This window comes from Bufo gargarizans, chromosome 11 (assembly GCF_014858855.1).
Source record: "Bufo gargarizans isolate SCDJY-AF-19 chromosome 11, ASM1485885v1, whole genome shotgun sequence".
In the NCBI taxonomy this organism is placed as follows: Eukaryota; Metazoa; Chordata; class Amphibia; order Anura; family Bufonidae; genus Bufo; species Bufo gargarizans.
This window is the reverse complement of record NC_058090.1, coordinates 64,228,475-64,249,262: the sequence shown is the minus strand read 5'-3', so window position 1 is coordinate 64,249,262 and position 20,788 is coordinate 64,228,475. Positions and strand designations below refer to the sequence as shown.

General features: G+C 45.0%; 1 protein-coding gene across 1 annotated transcript in view; it reads left to right on the top strand.

The window, feature by feature from the left end:
* Positions 1-480: 480 nt before the first annotated feature.
* Positions 481-20,788, top strand: part of NPAS3 (neuronal PAS domain protein 3) — a 600,688-nt gene continuing 580,380 nt past the window's right edge. Inside the window, exon 1 of the mRNA XM_044272150.1 lies at positions 481-629. Coding sequence (XP_044128085.1) covers positions 481-629 — 149 coding nt within the window. The remainder of the gene's footprint in view (positions 630-20,788) is intronic.

The following is a 20,788-nucleotide window of genomic DNA, read 5'->3' as shown; positions in this document are numbered from 1 at the left end:
GGTAGTGTGTGGATGGAGTGCAGTGTGAGGAGGGCAGTGTGAGACGTTTAGTGAGGCAGTGTGTGTGGAGTGCAGTGTGAGGAGGGCAGTGTGAGGTAGTGTGTGGATGGAGTGCAGTATAATGAGTGCTGTGTGAGGTAGTGTGTGGATGGAGGGCAGTGTGAGGAGTTCAGTGAGGCAGTGTGTGTGTGGAGGGCAGTGTGAGGAGTGCAGTGTGAGGCAGTGTGTGGATGGAGGGCAGTGCGGCATGTGTTCCCTGGCCGTCACTAGTTGCAGGCGCCTCAGTAGTAGCGGCAGCTGATCACTAGGAGGATGGTGTGAGTGAGTGCAGCAGCCCCGCTCTCTCTCCTCCTCTCTCTGTCTCGGGCTCTGTCTGCCCCCCTCCCCTCTTTCCCCGGGGTCTCAGTGCCGGATGGTGTGCAGGGCTCCCCGGGCAGGGGATGTGATCTGCCCGGGCTCAGTCAGTCAGCGGTCGCCGCAATGATCAGGATCTTCCCGGACTTCAGCGTGCAGGTGACGGCGGCTCCAGGAGCTGGAGGGGCTCCTCCCGAGCCTGGGGCGGCCAGAAGCGGGGGTGCCAACGGGAGCCACTCGCACAATGTGCCCGGGGTCAGCTCCTACCAGCAGCGGTGAGTAGGTGGCAGCTGTGGCAGTCATGTGGCATCTTGTATTGTTCTGCTTATAGGTGATGAGTTGATTCTCAGTGGGGGGGAGGGGGTCTGCCTAGTTGTAATGTGGTACCTTAGCCCCCCCCCCCCCTCCCCATTCTGAATGCCTGGCATCATCGCCTGGTATATACATTGCTCAGTGCCATTTCTTAAGGAAACCTCCTACTGACAGGTCTGGCGAAGCTGAATCTGGGGGATATGTCAGGCACTTGGCTATGGTGAGTTTTTTGGGGGGTGTCCTGGGGTGCATTGTCCTCTGCAACATCAAAACTAAAGTCATTTGGAGGTAAAAAGATTTAAGATGAACTCAATAAATAATACACAAGCTGTGCCAGCCTGAAGTGTACCATCACTGGGGGCACCCAGGAGGATGAAGTGGACCAGGGACCATGGGCGTCCCTGTCCAGCACTGGCTATGGCTTGGGGGATGGCATGCTAGGCATTAGTTGGAAAGTTGCTTTGGGTGATGTCTGGGTGGGAGATGCATGGACTGTAAGTGGATGGGATGTATGGAAACATTTATATGAATAACTTGGATTCTGGAGCAGAATTATAGGGAATTCAGTTACTCTTTATGCGTCTGTCTGTACCTTAAACATGCTGTAAATGTAGATGGTTGGGTTCATGGGTATGCTGTATAAGCACACTCTACAGAATGGGGTTAGCTCTGCACCCTTCAGCCAGTGCCCTCCATCAGCCCCCGCTCTCACCATTAGGACAATAGCCATCCTCATGTCTAATGAAAGTTTCTGACCTGCCTGTAGTCTTTTCCCACCACTGTCAGCCGGTGTCATTGCCTGGACCATTATTGGAGAGTGTCATCAGCTGCGGGTCACGGCTTCATGTCACATATGTGGCATGTCTCCAGGAGTGAGTGCACATGAAGCCTCACTGTCCCCTGGCATCCATGTCAAGATACAAGACATGTATGTAGAGTTATGGATATATGTATGAATACCCACAAAGTTTGGTGCCATGTCTACCGAGTTTGTGTAGTAGCTGTTGTATGTCACTGGACAGAGGAATCACCATGCATAGTTATGGGTGGGAATGTCAGTAAGTATCTGTCATGATGTCATAGGTATAATATACATTTTATAGTCTTTAGTACATTGACTGTTTCAGATATATAAAACAAAAATGAAAAAAAACATCTGAAATTCAAACATTTTTGGTTGTAACAGAAAAACTATTTGGAACACATTCTGATGATATCTCTGCCCATCTATCATCTATATAGAATCTTTCATCTATATAGAATCTGTCTGTCTATCTATGAAAACTCACGTTCACATTTCAATTGTGGTTTTCCCCCGCAAGCCTGGTCTGTACATTTCTATTACAGCGTTCTATCGGTTTCCTAGTTGTTGGCCTATTATGAGCAATTTCTAAGGTATTGCAAATATCTCTCCATCCCAATCTGTGGATGTGATTGGAGCTCTAATACTTTGCAAGCCGTGTCCTTCAGAGGTGGATGAGAATTGGAAATCAGCAGGGGTTAATCATATTCCTCTCTCTACCCGCACCTTGTTTATCAGAACATATGGAAATGGCCTGTCACTCCCCAAAGTGTTAGGGATCAGTCACAGGATTGGGACGAGGGAAGGAGGGGGAGCAGAGGTCAGGCAGGAAAGACAATGAGACATTGATTTCAGCGCAGAGCCTGCAATCCAACATTGTGCTGTATCTCACTGAACCAAAAAGAGAGAAATCACACACTAAACATGGATTACAATAACTCAACTCTGCTACATGTTAGTATCAATCCAGGTCTGATACCAAATGGCAATATTTGCAGACTCCGTAATATCTGATCTGTCACGATGTATCACAGGCGAACCTGAGGCAAAGCCCAACTTTATTTAAGTAGTCATTTTTATAGTTTGTATGCAGTTTTTCTCAAATTTAGGTGAAAACAATATAGCATTTCGTGATCAAGTTGTCCCCGCAAGTGAATACGCAGCCCATGAACGACATCGAGGATATGTAACATTTATTTCAGATTTTTTAGTTAAAATTTTAAACAATTTTAACTCGCATTGTCACGTTTTATTTATCTTCGCCTATGCTATGGGTTTGAAGGCATTCCTACAGCAGCAGACAAGCCTTCACACATCACTGCAGCATCTTTCCAAAGGAAAATAGCAATACTCTTTTCGCTAACGCTGATTACAGAAGCGATCATAATCCTGATTACATTAACCCTTTTGCCTACACAGATAGGATCACAAAGTGAGCACATTGGCTGCTGAATGTAGAAAAAAGGCCAAGAAGACTGTGCAGCTTTATACCTACTACCAAACATAGGGCAGTCCTGCTGTCCGGTGCTTAAAGATCAGATGCTGTTCTTTACATAGTAACATAGTACATAAGGCCGAAAAAAGACATTTGTCCATCCAGTTCGGCCTGTTATCCTGCAAGTTGATCCAGAGGAAGGCAAAAAAAACTGTGAGGTAGAAGCCATTTTTCCCCACTTTAGGGGAATAAAAAATTCCTTCCCGACTCCAATCAGGCAATCAGAATAAATCCCTGGATCAACGACCCCTCTCTAGTAGCTATAGCCTGTAATATTATTACACTCCTAGAAATACATCCTTTCACATACACATTGCGTCCCTATATATACCCGATAGCATAATCAGGCATCATATGAATTCATATCTTCTTTTGTTCCATTTACTCCGTTTTATAGTAAAGTTGGGAATTAGAGATGAAACGCTGCATGTGTGTACTATAAGTATAAAGTATTTTCAGAATGTATATTTGTATGCTCCATGAATGTGGGTTTAGGCCTCTTCATGTATGGAATGATAGTGGAGCAAATGCCTGCAGTGATCGCTGTCACAATATTAGACATACGCCGGTAATACACCCATCTGTGTGATGTGTGAGGGTTTAACATATCTAGCCTTTGGATCATGTGCTGCATCTGTTGCATGGAGGGAACCTGTGTCGCCACGAGTCATGCCTATGGTGTCTGAATAGGCTGAAAATAGTCATTCTGAAATGTTGCTCATCTAGAAGGATACCCATACAGGACAGGGAGATGTTTTATGCATCCGTTCTTTCCTCAATATAAAATTGCGGGATCTATCTTATGTAAATCATGACCTTGACCTTGTAACCTGAGCCAGAACATGGGTTAATTCATTGAATCGGTGACTGCAAGCAGCAGCGGGGAAGCAGTGGTGTGCAGACAAGCTGTACATTATATATATACCATTTACGTGAAGATCAATATATAGCTCTATTTTATGAGCAGCACACAAATATCAATGGCTTAGGTAATTATACTTTTTTATAAACCTAATATTTTTTAACTCTGCAAATATAATGTTTGATGGATCGCTACTAAACCTAGAATAGCCTCCCTATGAAATAGCGATAAAATCAGCTTCTGCGGCAATATACTGCTGGCTACGTAGTGTTATAATGGAATCAGTGGTGTGGCCATATGTACATAGGTAGATGCACAGAATTCCACCTGACTATTGAGCAGGAGATATAGTACAGTACTGTGTTACTCATCTTCATATAGAAAGATGTCTCCTATAACTCACTTTCATTTGACAAGTGTGTGTTGTAGACGTGAGGCGCTGCCATGTAAAAGCTGACGTTATAGGGTAACATAGGGTAGATGACTAGTAACCATGTCTATGCCGAGTCCGACTGCTCTTTTGTGCATTAATATAATCTGCAGGCTTCTTATAATAATAATACTAACACATAACACTAGGTATATCAGTGACTTCACTACAATACCCAGACTTCTGGAATCCGTTGCAGGTTGGCGTGGATTTATTAAATAATGTCTAGCCCTTTAAAGCGCACAATAGTAAAATCCTGCACACAGTATACATTGAATTACTAGCAAATAATTGAATCAGTGAGTTTGCCACCCTGTACAGCACAGAAAGGAGGCAGCGCAGCCAGTGTTTGCTTTCAGAAGAGCCCCGAAATTCAATTATTCTTCAGGCAATCTACTTGTACTACCATTACTTTAGAAGCCAGCTGTCCAACTCTTTTGCTGTCAAAGTGGCCCCCGGCTCTTTGAAGTACAATGTACTGCAGATTTACCTGGAGCATAAAGAGTTAACCCATCAATGGCATTGCCCTGTATCTTGGCAGATATAGCTTCCAGCATCACCTATCAACTCTGCTCAATAAGCTAGAGAAGGGAGGGGTGTACCCTGGGCCTGCTCAGGGAAGATCAGCCCCTGTAATTGGAAGATGTAAAACACTGTCTGATCAGTATTGGTTTATTGACAAGCCCAAGGATTTCAGCTTCTGTTTTGGCCTCTTATTTATTCATATTCGGTTGGCAGATGTGCACTATAAGTATAGAATTATACATCATGTATGGGAAAGCATCTACATGTACTCACATGCATATTAGACACTTCTGTATATTCTCTGTAGTGCATGCTGAGGACATTTTGGAGAAACGCTATTGATGAAACACCATTCATGACTAAGAATACACTTCTTGTGTCTTTTTACATGTCTGTGAAATTTTCAAGGATGTGAAAATAAAGGTTTTTCTTTTTTTTAAAAGAAGTGCTGGAGGTTCTCTTTAGTTCTCCTGGACTATTCATGTTTGCCCCAAACCATGAATGCATGTGGTATGCTATCGTCATTATTACTATACTTAATATAATCCTAAGTCCCTAGCTTTTAACAGTAATTGTATTCGATGTCATGTCCCAACTTCAGTGGAGCTAGCAATCTAATATAACTGCCATAGCACACAACAGACATTAAAACTACTGCTGATTTTTCATTAACATTTTTCATTCTCCTATCCAGGAAACCGAATCAAACGTTCATTTATTCATAAGAACATTATTAGAACTGTTTTAATACAAAGCATATAGTATGAGTAATATGTACTGTATATAGTGCATCAATATGGCTAATGGCTAGACAGAGCCCCCCAAAAAAACACAACTTGGTAATATTGGCATTGCATTTTTCTATTCAGAAATCCTTTTTAGTATCATTATAACGGGTAGTATTGTCTCAGTGTATGCAGTGAGAAAATGCCCAAAAGATCCGACTGTTCTGTGTAGTATAAGCTGTAATACCAGTTCAGCCCCTCTGATGCCCGGAAATGCCAATCAGCACTGCACACAGGGAACATCAGTGACAAGACTAAGGTGATTACACTTGGATTGCACAGGAGACGGACTATTGAAGGACCCGTTAGATGCTTTAGGTTATGATGGATTACATTGTGGAATGTAAGATCAGAGAACTGTGCTTGGCCCATCAACTTTCCCATTGACAGATGAACATGTGTTCCACCAATGCTGGTTATATATAATCTTATTATGTGTCTTATTCTTTTTATATTGGGAATGTCATGTTTGCATATCATAGAATTGCATGAAATATAATCTGTTTATATACCTTTATTACATTAACGGCAGGTTTTTCAAAATGTCCAGAAGAACCTGCATTTAGTGCAGTTCGTACTGTAGTATATACATGTGTATATTCTGTGCATATCATGCAAAATGATACTCTGATACAGAATTATTTCCCTGGCTTCAAAGATTCAAAGCATGTTTGCTGCAGGGAGCTACTGTATTTGGTTCAGTATACATACATTTGCAAAATGGTTTCCTGGTTTACTTACTTTTTTTTATTTTAGAAATCAGTAGTACAGGTGAATATACGAAACGTTGTATTGAAATAGTTGAATCAACTTTGTCTTCGTGCAGCCTGTTGTTTCCCATTTCCTTGCCTGCAATTTCCCTGCAAATATTCAAAACCCTCTACAGTCACCCAAAAAATCCATCTAGTATAAACGGTAAATGAAGACCGGGAGGAAGGAGTCAAGGGACATACAGCTGTCAATTCTCACACATACAGAGCAAGGCATAGCGCTAACATCACACCAAGTACAGCCACGTTCTCTAAAATATGGAAAGGGAGGCAAAGGAAAAGAAAGATAGTGAAAATATAACAGATCAGACTGACTGCACTAATATACTATGTACAGCTGTCTGCGGAGTGACTGAGATTTACAATAGATACGGATATACATATATATATATATATATATATATATATATATGTAAACAGTGCCCAAAAAAAGTATCCATACCCTAATACTTAAATGTATTGTATTAGGATTTTATCTGATAGACCAACACAAAGTAGTAAGTAAAAAAAAAATATAAATAAAAATCTGAAGAGTGTGGTGTGTATTCGTATTCAGCCCCTGTACTCTGATACCCCTAAATAAAATCCAGTGTGACCAATTGCCTTGAAGTCACATAATTAGTAAACAGAGTCCACTTGTGTATAATTTATTCTCAGTATAACTACAGCTGTTCTGTGAAGGCCTCAGAGGTTTGTTAGTGAATATTACTAATCAAACAGCATCATGATTTGGATAAGTGTAAAGTAGGGTTAGGTTATCAAAAATATCCCAAGCTCTGAACATCTCACGGAGCACTGGTCAATCCATCATCCAAAAATGGAAGTAGTATGGCACAACTGCAAACCTACCAAGTCATGGCCGTCCACCTAAAATGACAGCCCAGGCAAGGAGAACACTAATTAGAGAAGCAGCCAAGAGGCCTATGGTCAGTCACTCTTGAGGAGCTGCAGAGGTGGGAGCATCTCTCCACAGGACAACTATTTGTAGTCCTATTAATTGTGTACTCCACAAACCCGGCCTTTATGGAAGAGTAGCAAGAAGAAACCATTTTTGAAAGCAAGCCATAAGAAGACCAGTTTGCAGTTTGCCACAAGCCATGTAGGGTATACAGAAAACATGTGGAAGAAGTTGCTCTGGTCTGATGAGACCAAAGTTGAACTTTTTGGCCACACTTTCCAGATGTATCATTTTCTTTTCACGTCACACATTCAACTTTGTGTTGGTCTATCATATAAAATCAGAATAAAATACATTTTAGTTTATATATATTTATATAAGACAATTTTGATAGATTGTGTACATTATAGACTTGATATACAAATTCTTAAGTCAGTATGGCGGGTGGTGTAAACAGCATATGCACTCCCCCATGAAACACATTTTATTAAATTACTAATACATTATATAAAAATGAGGATACAATTTTGATGTAAGAAGATGAGATGCCATAATAATTCACGAGTACCATCTAAGTTCCTCTTCAGTTGTCTTGTAACTGGCGCTCTCTTCCTGGATTGCCAGGATTCCATTTTTGCTGTGGCATGAACAGCACATCTGAAGTCAGAAAAAGCAGAGATTTAAATGTATAAATTACATGTTTTATTGACTTTTCACAATAGTTGTTTATTTACTCACTGACAGAAAAACTCAAGGAGTTGTTGGAATAAAAACAAACGTTATATATCTCCCTGTCCCAGCCGCTAAAACACCCTCACAGCACAATGCTGCCACCACAATGCTTCACTTTAGGGATGGTATTGGGCAGGTGAGGAGCAGTGCTGGTTTCCTCCAGACACGATGCTTAGAAGTTAGGCCCAAATTTTCAATCTTGGTTTCATCAGACCAGAGAATCTTTTTTCTCACAGTCTAAGGCCTCATGCACACGACCGTATGCACGGGAGCGCACAGCATCATAGGTTACTATGATGCTGCGTGCATCGGGCCGCCCGCGGGACTATTGTCCTGCACTTATAAGATTATATGAGTGCAAGACAATAGTCCCGCAAGCATCATATGATGCTGTGCGCTCCCATGAGCACGATATATGCCGCTTCGGGACATATGGCCCGGACAATTGATTAGGAAACACTTGAATTTTTTTTTTTTTACTGAAGCACAATGCCGCAACATAACAAAATGTGAAAAAGGTGAAGGGACTCTGAAGACTTTCCCAAATAAATTGTATTTAAGTGATTACAATATTAGAGCGAAAGGATACGTTTAGTGGGGGAAAACTGTGCAAATGAAAGAAGGCTGTAGTACCTTGTTGGGTCTCCGCTAGCTTAGATACAAGATGAGATACGGTAGGGCATGGAGGCATGAAGCTTCCATATGGTATCCTGTGGCACATTTGACCACAGATGTTGCAACTGGGGCTGTAGAAATGCGCAATTGTAGGTTACCAAAGCTTGCGCCCCAGCTATAAATGCTCGATTGCCAACAAATCTGATGAGGCCAAGGAAGTGTTGCAGTCTGGTGTGGGCAAACATTAACCAACTGAAAATGCCAGTTGGAAGCCCTGCTATTAGAAGAAACTTGTAGCTGAAGGATGTTCTGCACATATTATTGAGCTGATAGTGACCCATGTGTAACTATGATGGGTCCCCAGATCACTACACCAGTATTAGGAGCAGTGTGTTGCTACACAGCAAAGGCAGGATTGAAGCGCTCACCATGAGACCTCCATACTTGAACCTGACTGTCAATGGATCCGAAAAAGAGTCTGTATTAATCACTCAAGATGATACGGTTCCAATCCATAGAAGTCCAGGTTTCACATTCACAACACCACTGCAAATGAAGGCAATGGTGGTTGGCTGTCAATGGCAGGAACTGTAATGGTCACCATGACACCAGATTCCCTTCTGCTTAGCACCTGAAAATGGAACGGGCATAGGCAGGGGTGTGTAATGAAGGTGCCAACTGTGTCTGGATGGTGGACAAGGAAACTGTTTGGAGCTACTAATGTTTGTCGGCATACCAAACTAATCTCACTACTGGTGGTCTGTCTGGGCAGACTGGAGCCTGTTTGCAGTGTGTGCATGTCCTCATGTAACCAGTGCTCCCAAAAACTCCTTAACAACTAGGCCAGAATGGTCTAGATGGTGGGCAATTTGTCGACACAACCATCCTGCTTCTCCCAGCCCAATGACATGCCCTCTCAAGGTCTCTTAAAATGTCTTTGAGTGCATAAAAAGGCATATCTAACAGACAGCAATCTCACCAAGAGATATACTACCTAAAAGTAGCCGCTTAGAGCCTTTTTATAGGTTTCTAGGAGTCATCCTTTCATATATAATAAAGCTTAAATAGTACACAATGGAAATATATAACATACTGATACAAAAAAGGAAGTGGTGTTGCCAGCGATTCACTTTTTCTCTGATTGGCTGTAGCGGTCACATAACTACTTAAGACAATCAGCATCTCCCTGCTTGGGCTATTCCAATAAATATGCAGTTTGACATGTAACCTTGATTTAGTGGAGCTGATTTATTAGGACTGTCTAAAGAAAAACTGTTGACAATTAAAAGATCTGGCTGCACTGGATGTATCAGTGGTAAGAGATATGTATTCAAAACTTTATAAGAACAACGCATTTCAGGGCCGAACTAATTTGGGCTCTTTACCCAGGGGGCAGTGATGTCATAATACATGCGCGCAGTGATGTCATAATACATGCGATGGTGATGCCATACCCAGGTGACAGAAAGGAGGCATCCAGGTGTCCAAGTGATAGCATATTAAAGGCAGAGTTTTAAAGGGAACCTGTCCCCAGGATTTTGTGCATAGAGCTGGGGACATGGGCTGCTAGATGGCACATAGCACATCCGCAATACCCAGTCCCCAGAGCTCTCTGCGCTTTTATTGTGTTAAAAAAACTGTTTTGATCCATATGCAAATGACCTGATATGAGTCAAGCGGAAAGGAGCCCAGCACCGCCCCGCGTCCTCCGAATCTCCTCCTTGCTGGCTGACGTCACAGAGCTGGAGCGCCAAAATCTTGTGATGCGCGAGCTAGCGCATGCGCAGTGTCGGCATCATGTTCATTCCCTGTACTGGCATCAGCACAGGGAACAAACTAAGCATGCGCTAGCTCGCGCATCGCGAGATTTCGGCGCTCCAGCTCTGTGACGTCAGCCAGCAAGGAGGAGATTCGGAGGACGCGGGGCGGTGCTGGGCTCTTTTCCGCTTGACTCATCTCCGAATACAGGACTCATATCAGGTAATTTGCATATGGATCAAAACAGTTTTTTAACACAATAAAAGCGCAGAGAGCTATGGGGACCTGGGTATTGCAGGATGTGCTAGTGGCCATCTAGCAGCCCATGTCCCCAGCTCTATGCACAAAATCCTGGTGACAGGTTCCCTTTAAAGGGTGAATTTAATGGAAAACGTCAAAAGTTCACCCTACAGTGATATTATAGCATGAAAGTAGGGTATTTAAGTAGAACCATGCAATGGTGATTTCCTTATCTCAAACTATTTATTGAAACAAAAGCCAATAACAGTAGGGGGTATACCCCCACAAAAATGTCAGTGTCTCAATAACTTGTCATGTGACCTTGAACATCAATTACAGCTTGACAACTATGTATCACGCTGTTCACAAAGCGTTTGCTGAGGCGTGGCATTCCACTCTTCTTGTATGGCGCCCCTCAGGCTATTGAGGTTTTGGGGTACAGAATTACAAGCTTCTACTCGGCTGATCCCTTAGGTTTTCAGTGGGATTCAGGTCTGGAGAAAGTGCAGGCCACTCCATTTGAGGTATCCCAGTCTCCAATAGCCGTTCCCTAACAATGCAACTTTGATGAGCTGGCGCATGTTCGTCCATGAAGATGAAATTAGGCCTGTATCTACCACTGCTCTGGGCTGTCATATATTTCTGTGTAGGAATATGGATTGCCAGAGGATGTGCTGGTCTTGATAAAGCTCCCCCAAACATGTGCGATTTGTTGGGGCCAGGTCTGAGAGAGAGATCTTGACTAGCTGCAGGAGTGAGGGTCACGTGGAAGGAGAGGGTTGCAAAAATGTTAGTGGGGTGGGGAAGGGGGGGTAGTGGGGCCCGTATCGGGCTTCACATTGGTATGCTAGGCAGAGACTTCCACCTAACAGTGATCCCTGTGACGTCACCTGCACAAATGGGTGGTCTTTAGTGCTGCCGTAGGCTGTTTTACAGGCTAGGGCAACGCTAAAGACCCCCGCCTTTTTTCTCAGTAATGCCGGCACAATATGGGACTAACACAGATGTCCTTTAACAAAGTTCACATGACATTTTGAACCGCACATCGTAGTTATACTCCTCGAGGACTTCTGACATACACCTCCAATGGGAGATTGTAACATATCCCCCTGTTCAGGCATACAGTGGGATATGTCTTCCTGGGCAACATCAAGAAAAGCTTCCATAAGTGGGCTATTCTGGAATAGAAATGGAGGCTCCACAGTAGGCCGTAGTGCTTGGCACACGCTGGAGGTGCTCAGTGTGATTGCCAGGCTGGTGGTCCTCAGTGGAGACCTGAGGCTGTCCCCCTACTTTCTTTGGTTCTGTGCCTGTAGCTCTGAGTGTTGTCCACCCAGCTTCTCCACCCAAATCACTGAGTAATTGGGGATAAATCTTCCTGTCTACTGTACGTCCAGAGAAAACATGGACACGTGGAATTCACAAACTGGTTTCTAATGCAAACCTAAAGAGCACACAATCATCTCAGACATGGTGTGACAGAGAATTCAGAAAACTTGTATGGGGTCCTCCTAGGAAATATACTTGCCAGCTCTCTCAAAGTGTATTGGGGACTCTCTGAAAAAGTGGATATCGCCTGGAAGCTGCGGCATGTCTCCCACGTACCCCACATACTTCTCCCTGTTCCTGCGTTTCTCTGTGCTCCTGCGTCCACGGTCAGGGCATTGCATGGGCAAGCGGAATGAAGCGTAGGACAGGAGAGAGGCGAGTATGAGATCTGTTCTGGGGCAGAAATGTGTAGGGGGAGATGAGAGGGTCTCATCTGTAAAGAGTGGGGTCTCCTCTGTGATCTGTAAAGTAGGATTTGGTGTGGCGTTTGTGGCTCTGTATCTTTTAGGTGGTCTGGTCAAGGGTCTGTATTTTTTTGTTGTCTGTTTTAGGTAATCTGGGGCCCATATTTATTTTGGGGTATCTTGTCAGGTTCATGTTTATTTAGGAGGTCTGGAGTCTGTATCTTTTATGGGTTCTAGGGTGGAGTCTGTAATTTTAAGAGGTCTAATTGCAGATCCGCAAACCACGGATATCGATCGTGTGCGTTGCACATTTTGTGGATCCGCATGTCCCGCCCTTTGTTAGAAAGTCCTATTCTTGTCTGCCAAACGGAAAAATATAGGACATGTTCTATCGTTTTCCTCGGCCGCGGAACAGGCAAACGGACGTCTGCTGCTACATCTTATGTGGCTTCATAGAAATGAACGGATCCACATCTGATCTGCAAAAAATGCAATGATCTGAAATGTTGTGTGAATGGGCCCCTATTTCTAGGGTCTGGCTTCTGTATTAGTGGAGGATGGTCTGGGAGAATCTGTGCTATGTGTACATGTTAGGGGGTCATATGTACTATCTGTGATTCCAATGTTATTAGCATGTATTCCCTTATTACAATGTTGGTGGTTGTAGTTTCCTCTTGCCATGTAGTGGAGCACAACAGGTGTCTGTGAGGCTGAGGGAGGAAGATGCTGAGAACAGGCAGGGAAGGTGGTACATGGGGGGCTTCACTGCAGACCCTTCTCGGAGGAGCCCGTGGAATAGGAGAGCCGGCAGCAGCAGGGCAGCCTGCTAATCCCGTCACCAGACATTAGGGATAGGTGAAGGGGAGACGGGGAAAGGTAGCGAGCAGAAGGAGGGGAGAGGAGCAGAGGGGGAGGGCAGTGTGATGGAGCGCAGTGATGGAGGGATGCATCGGCGGGAGCTAGAGCCGCTGTCAGCCCGCGGGGAGGAGGAGGCTGAGCGGCTGTGACTGGCGGAGGATGACGGCTTCCTCACACCGAATGACCATACGGACGTCTCGGGGCCGCTGTCCGGAACATGGCGCCCACCAAGCCCAGCTTTCAGCAGGATCCATCCCGCAGAGAACGGTAAGAGAGGCCGTGGATGGGGAAGGCCTGAGTGTTTGCGGCGGTGTGCGGGACCCGGAGCGGGGCACATGTGTCACAGCCCGCGGTGCCTGGACCAGAAGGAGCCTCCAGTCCTCAGGACAACGCACCCGCTTTCATTGGTCCTTGTAATCATGTGATTGACAAGCCCTGAACCATGCTGGTGGCATGGAGGCTGGGATGGAGTATTGTCCCATCTCCTGTGTGTGGCCTCATTGACTGCCGGTACTTTGGCTGGCCCTGGCATCTAAAGTTGTATATCCTTAGCAGCAGCCGGCGCCATATACAAGATGTGCTCATGCCAGCGGTCCCATAGTGCCACCTTCCAGTATGGAGGGGCCTTATTCTTCATAAAACTCTGGCGGTGTCACCCACTCCTGTGGCCAGTCAAGATCGTGCGCTCAGACGAGGCCCGGCAGACGCTCTGTCCGTTTCCTACGGTGTCACTGTATATAATGTCACGGTATAATACTGTTGAGGGGGCCCTGACAATAAAATCTTTTAGTCCTCCTCCTGGGTGTGCCCCTTTTGAGTTTGGGCCCCAAAGCAGTCGCTTCCCCTATAGCTACGCCACTGCTGGCCCTGTCAATCAAAGTGGGCACAGCAGTGGCAGCGAGAGCAGAGAGCCAGCTTCATAGGTATAGATCTGCTGACAGATTCCCTTTAATTTGAAATTGTGAGCCCCAGTGGAGACAAGGGCCCCTATGAGTGATGATAATCTGTGTACTGTGCTGTGGTATATTTTGGGGCAATATAAATTTCCGTATAAGACATATCTGCCCATAAGACTCACCTAGGTTTTAGAGGAGGAAATAAAAATATAAAATATCTTTCATCAGACCTCAGATCAGACCCCCAATATTAATAAGACCCCAAACAGACCTCAGATCAGACCCCCAATGTTAATAAGACAACATTCAGACCCCCAATGTTAATAAGACCCCATTCAGACCCCCAATGTTAATAAGACCCCATTCAGACCCCCAATGTTAATAAGACCCCATTCAGACCCCCAATGTTAATAAGACCCCATTCAGACCCCCAATGTTAATAAGACCCCATTCAGACCCCCAATGTTAATAAGACCACATTCAGACCCCCAATGTCAATAGGACCACGTTCAGACCCCCAATGCTAATAGGACCACGTTCAGACCCCCAGTGTTAATAGGACCACATTCAGACCCCCAATGTTAATAGGACCACATTCAGACCCCCAGTGTTAATAGGACCACATTCAGACCCCCAATGCTAATAGGACCACGTTCAGACCCCCAGTGTTAATAGGACCACATTCAGACCCCCAATGTTAATAGGACCACATTCAGACCCCCAGTGTTAATAGGACCACATTCAGACCCCCAATGTTAATAGGACCACATTCAGACCCCCAATGTTAATAGGACCACATTCAGACCCCCAGTGTTAATAGGACCACATTCAGACCCCCAATGTTAATAGGACCACATTCAGACCCCCAATGTTAATAGGACCACATTCAGACCCCCAGTGTTAATAGGACCACATTCAGACCCCCAATGTTAATAGGACCACATTCAGACCCCCAGTGTTAATAGGACCACATTCAGACCCCCAATGTTAATAGGACCACATTCAGACCCCCAATGTTAATAGGACCACATTCAGACCCCCAATGTTAATAGGACCACATTCAGACCCCCAATGTTAATAGGACCACATTCAGACCCCCAGTGTTAATAGGACCACATTCAGACCCCCAATGTTAATAAGACCCCCAATATGAATATGACCCCCAATCAGACCTCAGATCAAAGCCCCAGTGTTCGTAAGGCTGCAGTGTTGAAAAAAAGATAAACCAACTTACCGCTCCGGCCGCTGCTGACATCCTGCACGCTTCCTGGTCTTCCTGCCGCGCTGTGCTGTAACCCGACATCATACAGCATGAGGTCACAGAGTGCCGACGTCCTCATGCGGTGCACAACTTAGAGCACAACGAGAGGAGCCCTGCAGGAGAAGACCAGGAATCCCCGGGGAGCGCTGCATTGACTGCTCCCTGGTCCTCCTCTACTAATGAGCGCTTCCATAATGGAAGCACTCATAAGTATTAATTCGCCCCATAAGACGCACTGATACTTTTCTCTCACTTTGGAGGGTGAAAATACGGTAATACAATTGTAATAATAACATGCGACTGACAGAGACCACCTTGTACAGATGATTCTGCCTGCCCCATGCTTATTGTATAGAAGAGCAGGGCATATGTTCTGCTGCTTTTGCCTTCTTAGCATGGAGGGGGCTCAGTACTAACAACTGAGGGGACCTTTCAGCTTTCCTGTCGACAGTAATGGTAATGTGTAGGAATATGTATGCGTTTGTGTAGACCACAGCCTAAGGTTGTTTTTCGGTAGCCAGCAACTGGTAAGTAATGGTGTCCTTGTACCATAATAATTTGAATGGAGCTCAGGAATGAACACTCATATTTTTAGAGCATACAGTGCCTTGAAAAAGTATTCATACCCACATTTATTTCACGTTACACCCACAAACAAACGTATTTTATAGGGATTTAATGTTATACAGACCAACACAACGTAGCAAGTATGTGTGAAGTGAAAAGAGAATGATGAGTTGGGCTAGGCCCTTCACTCCAATGAAAGGACGTCTTAATGGTTCAGCATACCAAGACATTTTGGACAATTGTACACTTTCAACTTTGTGGGAACAGTTTGGAGAAATCCCTTTTCTGTTGCAGCATGGCTATGCCCCAGTGCACGAGGCAAGGACCACAAATGCATGGTTGGGTGAGTTTGGCATGGTAGAACTTAACTGGTCTCCATAGAGCCGTGACCTCAACCCCATGGAACACCTTTGGGGTGAATTAGAATGGAGATCACAAGCCAGGCCCAACATCAGTGCCATAGCGTCAGTCTGACCTCACAAATGCTTTTCTGGATGAATTTGCAAAAATTGCCACAGACACACCAAAATCTAGAAAGCCTTCCCAGAAGAGTGGAAGCTGTATTATGTGCTAGCGGGGGGCAACTCCTTCTTAATGCCTATGGATATAGAATGGGATGTCGTAAAAGCTCCTACGATGTATAGTGTATGTGTGTGTACAGATACAGACAGATGAAACCGTGTAGCAGAGATAGAGGGTTAATAAAAGTTAGGATTTCTCCACAACGAAACCTCCAATCGCAGAAAGCAATATACCCATTGTACCCACTAGGAGAGGAAATGTCTGTATTAGTCAAAAGCCTGTATTCTTTATGAAATCTTTACAGACTGTACAGTCCAATTTGATCTGGTATCAGTGCTAGACTGTGTAGGATAGGAATCGACCGATTATCAGTTTTACCGATATTATCGGCCGATATTCAGGATTTTGAAAGTTATCGGTATCGGCATCTATTTTCCGATCTCTCCCCCTGTGCCGCCGCTGCCACCAATGAGAGGAGGGAGGACAAGAGGAAGGGAGGGGCTGTGGCCACTGCGCCACCAATGAAGATGACTCTCTCATTAATTCATATACAGGAGGCGGGAGCTGGCGGCAGAATCACATAGCCAGCTCCCGACCTCTATGACAAGTAGCTGCGATCTGAGGTAGTTAACCCCTCAGGTGCTGCACTTGAGGGGTTAACTGCCGCGGATCGCAGCTACCGCTCATAGAGGTCGGGAGCCGGCTATGTGATTCTGCAGCCAGCTCCCGCCTCCTGTATATGAATTAATGAGAGAGTCATCTTCATTGGTGGCGCAGTGCGCCCCCCCAACCCCAGTATTAGAAAACATTGGTGGCGCAGAGCTCTATCAGGGTGAATAGGACAAGGGTTCTAGTCCCTAAGGGGGCTAAAAGTCAGTAAAAAAAAAGGAAAAAAAAAAACCATAAACACCAAAATATTAAGTATAAATGAAAAAGAGAGATTTACAAAAAAAAAATACACGTTAACAATATACATATTCATTTTCAGCAGATTTGTGTAGGATTTTTATTTTCAAAAATGAAAATTCCCAGAATATCGGTATAAATTATCGACTATCGACCTGAAAGTTCACAGATTATCTGTATCGGCTCTAAAAGATCAATATCGGTCGATCCCTAGTGTAGGACACACCCGTTTGATAAGGGTCATAGTAATCCAGAGGTTAATATATTCCTAAAAATTCAGGGAGCATAACAGAGGAACTGCGATGGGGAAAAAGCTCCAGGTTTGTTTTTTCCCATAGAGAATGCAAGTATCTTAAATGCATTTTTATGATTTACACAAAATCTGAAATAGTGGAGAAAACTGCATTGACAAATACCTCTACAAGCTAGGGTGACAGTGCTGACGCTGTACCACTCATCTAACCTTGGGGTGACAGTGCTGACGCTATACCACTCATCTAACCATGGGGTGACAGTGCTGACGCTATACCACTCATCTAACCTTGGGGTGATAGTGCTGACGCTATACCACTCATCTAACCTTGGCATGACAGTGCTGACGCTATACCACTCATCTAACCATGGGGTGACAGTGCTGACGCTATACCACTCATCTAACCTTGGGATGACAGTGCTGACGCTGTACCACTCATCTAACCATGGGGTGACAGTGCTGATGCTATACCACTCATCTAACCATGGGGTGACAGTGCTGACGCTATACCACTCATCTAACCATGGGGTGACAGTGCTGACGCTATACCACTCATCTAACCATGGGGTGACAGTGCTGATGCTATACCACTCATCTAACCATGGGGTGACAGTGCTGACGCTATACCACTTATCTAACCATGGGGTGACAGTGCTGACGCTATACCACTCATCTAACCATGGGGTGACAGTGCTGACGCTATACCACTCATCTAACCATGGGGTGACAGTGCTGACGCTATACCACTCATCTAACCATGGGGTGACAGTGCTGACGCTATACCACTCATCTAACCATGGGGTGACAGTGCTGACGCTATACCACTCATCTAACCATGGGGTGACAGTGCTGACGCTGTACCACTCATCTAACCATGGGGTGACAGTGCTGACGCTATACCACTCATCTAACCATATGGTGACAGTGCTGACGCTATACCACTCATCTAACCATATGGTGACAGTGCTGACGCTATACCACTCATCTAACCATGGGGTGACAGTGCTGACGCTATACCACTCATCTAACCATATGGTGACAGTGCTGACGCTATACCACTCATCTAACCATGGGGTGACAGTGCTGACGCTGTACCACTCATCTAACCATGGGGTGACAGTGCTGACGCTGTACCACTCATCTAACCATGGGGTGACAGTGCTGACGCTATACCACTCATCTAACCATATGGTGACAGTGCTGACGCTATACCACTCATCTAACCATATGGTGACAGTGCTGACGCTATACCACTCATCTAACCATGGGGTGACAGTGCTGACGCTGTACCACTCATCTAACCATGGGGTGACAGTGCTGACGCTGTACCACTCATCTAACCATGGGGTGACAGTGCTGGTGCTATACCACTCATCTAACCATGGGGTGACAGTGCTGACGCTATACCACTCATCTAACCATGGGGTGACAGTGCTGACGCTATACCACTCATCTAACCATGGGGTGACAGTGCTGACGCTATACCACTCATCTAACCATGGGGTGACAGTGCTGACGCTATACCACTCATCTAACCATGGGGTGACAGTGCTGACGCTATACCACTCATCTAACCATGGGGTGACAGTGCTGACGCTATACCACTCATCTAACCATGGGGTGACAGTGCTGACGCTATACCACTCATCTAACCATGGGGTGACAGTGCTGACGCTATACCACTCATCTAACCATGGGGTGACAGTGCTGACGCTATACCACTCATCTAACCATGGGGTGACAGTGCTGATGCTATACCACTCATCTAACCATGGGGTGATAGTGCTGACGCTATACCACTCATCTAACCATGGGGTGACAGTGCTGACGCTGTACCACTCATCTAACCATGGGGTGACAGTGCTGACGCTATACCACTCATCTAACCATGAGGTGACAGTGCTGACGCTATACCACTCATCTAACCATGGGGTGACAGTGCTGACGCTATACCACTCATCTAACCATGGGGTGACAGTGCTGACGCTATACCACTCATCTAACCATGGGGTGACAGTGCTGACGCTATACCACTCATCTAACCATGCACTAGTGCTGCTGTCTGTTGTCCTGTGTTAGTCGTGTGGTTCTCTCATGAAGTGAAGGCTGAATGGATTTCACATGCTCATAGACTTGCTCAATAACTCCTTGTGCGGAGATAGTTGAGGGTGTCAGAAACTTGAAAATAAATGGAGATTATGTTTCTTGTTGCACAAATATTGAAGTTTCAGTGCCACCTCCATGTCCTGCAAGGAGATCAGTTTTTCAGAAAAAAAACTGAAGTGGGAAGAGTGTTCTCTTTGTAGACAGTGTCTACAGGTGGATCCTAGACCCTGCATCTCTCTTACTGGAAAAGACAGTGGGGGACTGGTGTTTTGCGCCCATCTCTGATATCTCCTGCACAGGCGTAGGTCTTGTGGCGGTGGGTGCACCTAAATTGAAATCTATTCCTGCCTCTAAGTGGAGCAGATTTCAGTTGTCATTGTAGGCGTACGAGCGTTCCAAAAGTCTCAAAACAGGGCTGTGCAACTTTTTTACGGGCACAGTAATAATAAACGACCCCATCAGGAGAGCTGACCGCGACATTTACATGCAGCCATCTCCTCCACAGTATGGGAGGGGTGATCGCTAATGCTATCGCTTCTCCCCATAGATAATCATTATTCGAGGGCAGCAGAGGCTGTTTAGATGGCGCAATCTGCTGCCAGCAAACAATGATTTTTGCAACTGCATGAAATATGCAATTACACGATGGACGAAAGGGTAATCGGCAGCACCTTGACACAGGCAGAATTTTGTGGTCCAATAAATGCTTGCTAGCGATGATCTGGCCGATCCTCCGTCAGTGTAGAGGCCCCTTAAGTTAGAGAACTCTCTGTGATATGACTGGATGTAGCCTCATGCTTGTGAATAGCAGTTATGTTCAGAGGATGGTTGTCTGCCCGTTATAACATGTACAAGGCTATGCGGTCAAATGTCAGTGCATGGAATTGAAGCTGTGTCTATTTTTATGTGTTTATTGAATCTTGGTCTGGCCCATTCTTTCTTTTTGTGGGCAAATACAATAGATATTTGCTAAATGTTATGGAATGCAAAAGGGATCATCCTGGATTAGGTAAATTCTTATATTTTTAAGACCTGCAGAGAAGTTCACTTGTTGCCTTATTTATCCCACCCTGTGATAGATGCTATTGTCATGAGATGATCAATGTTA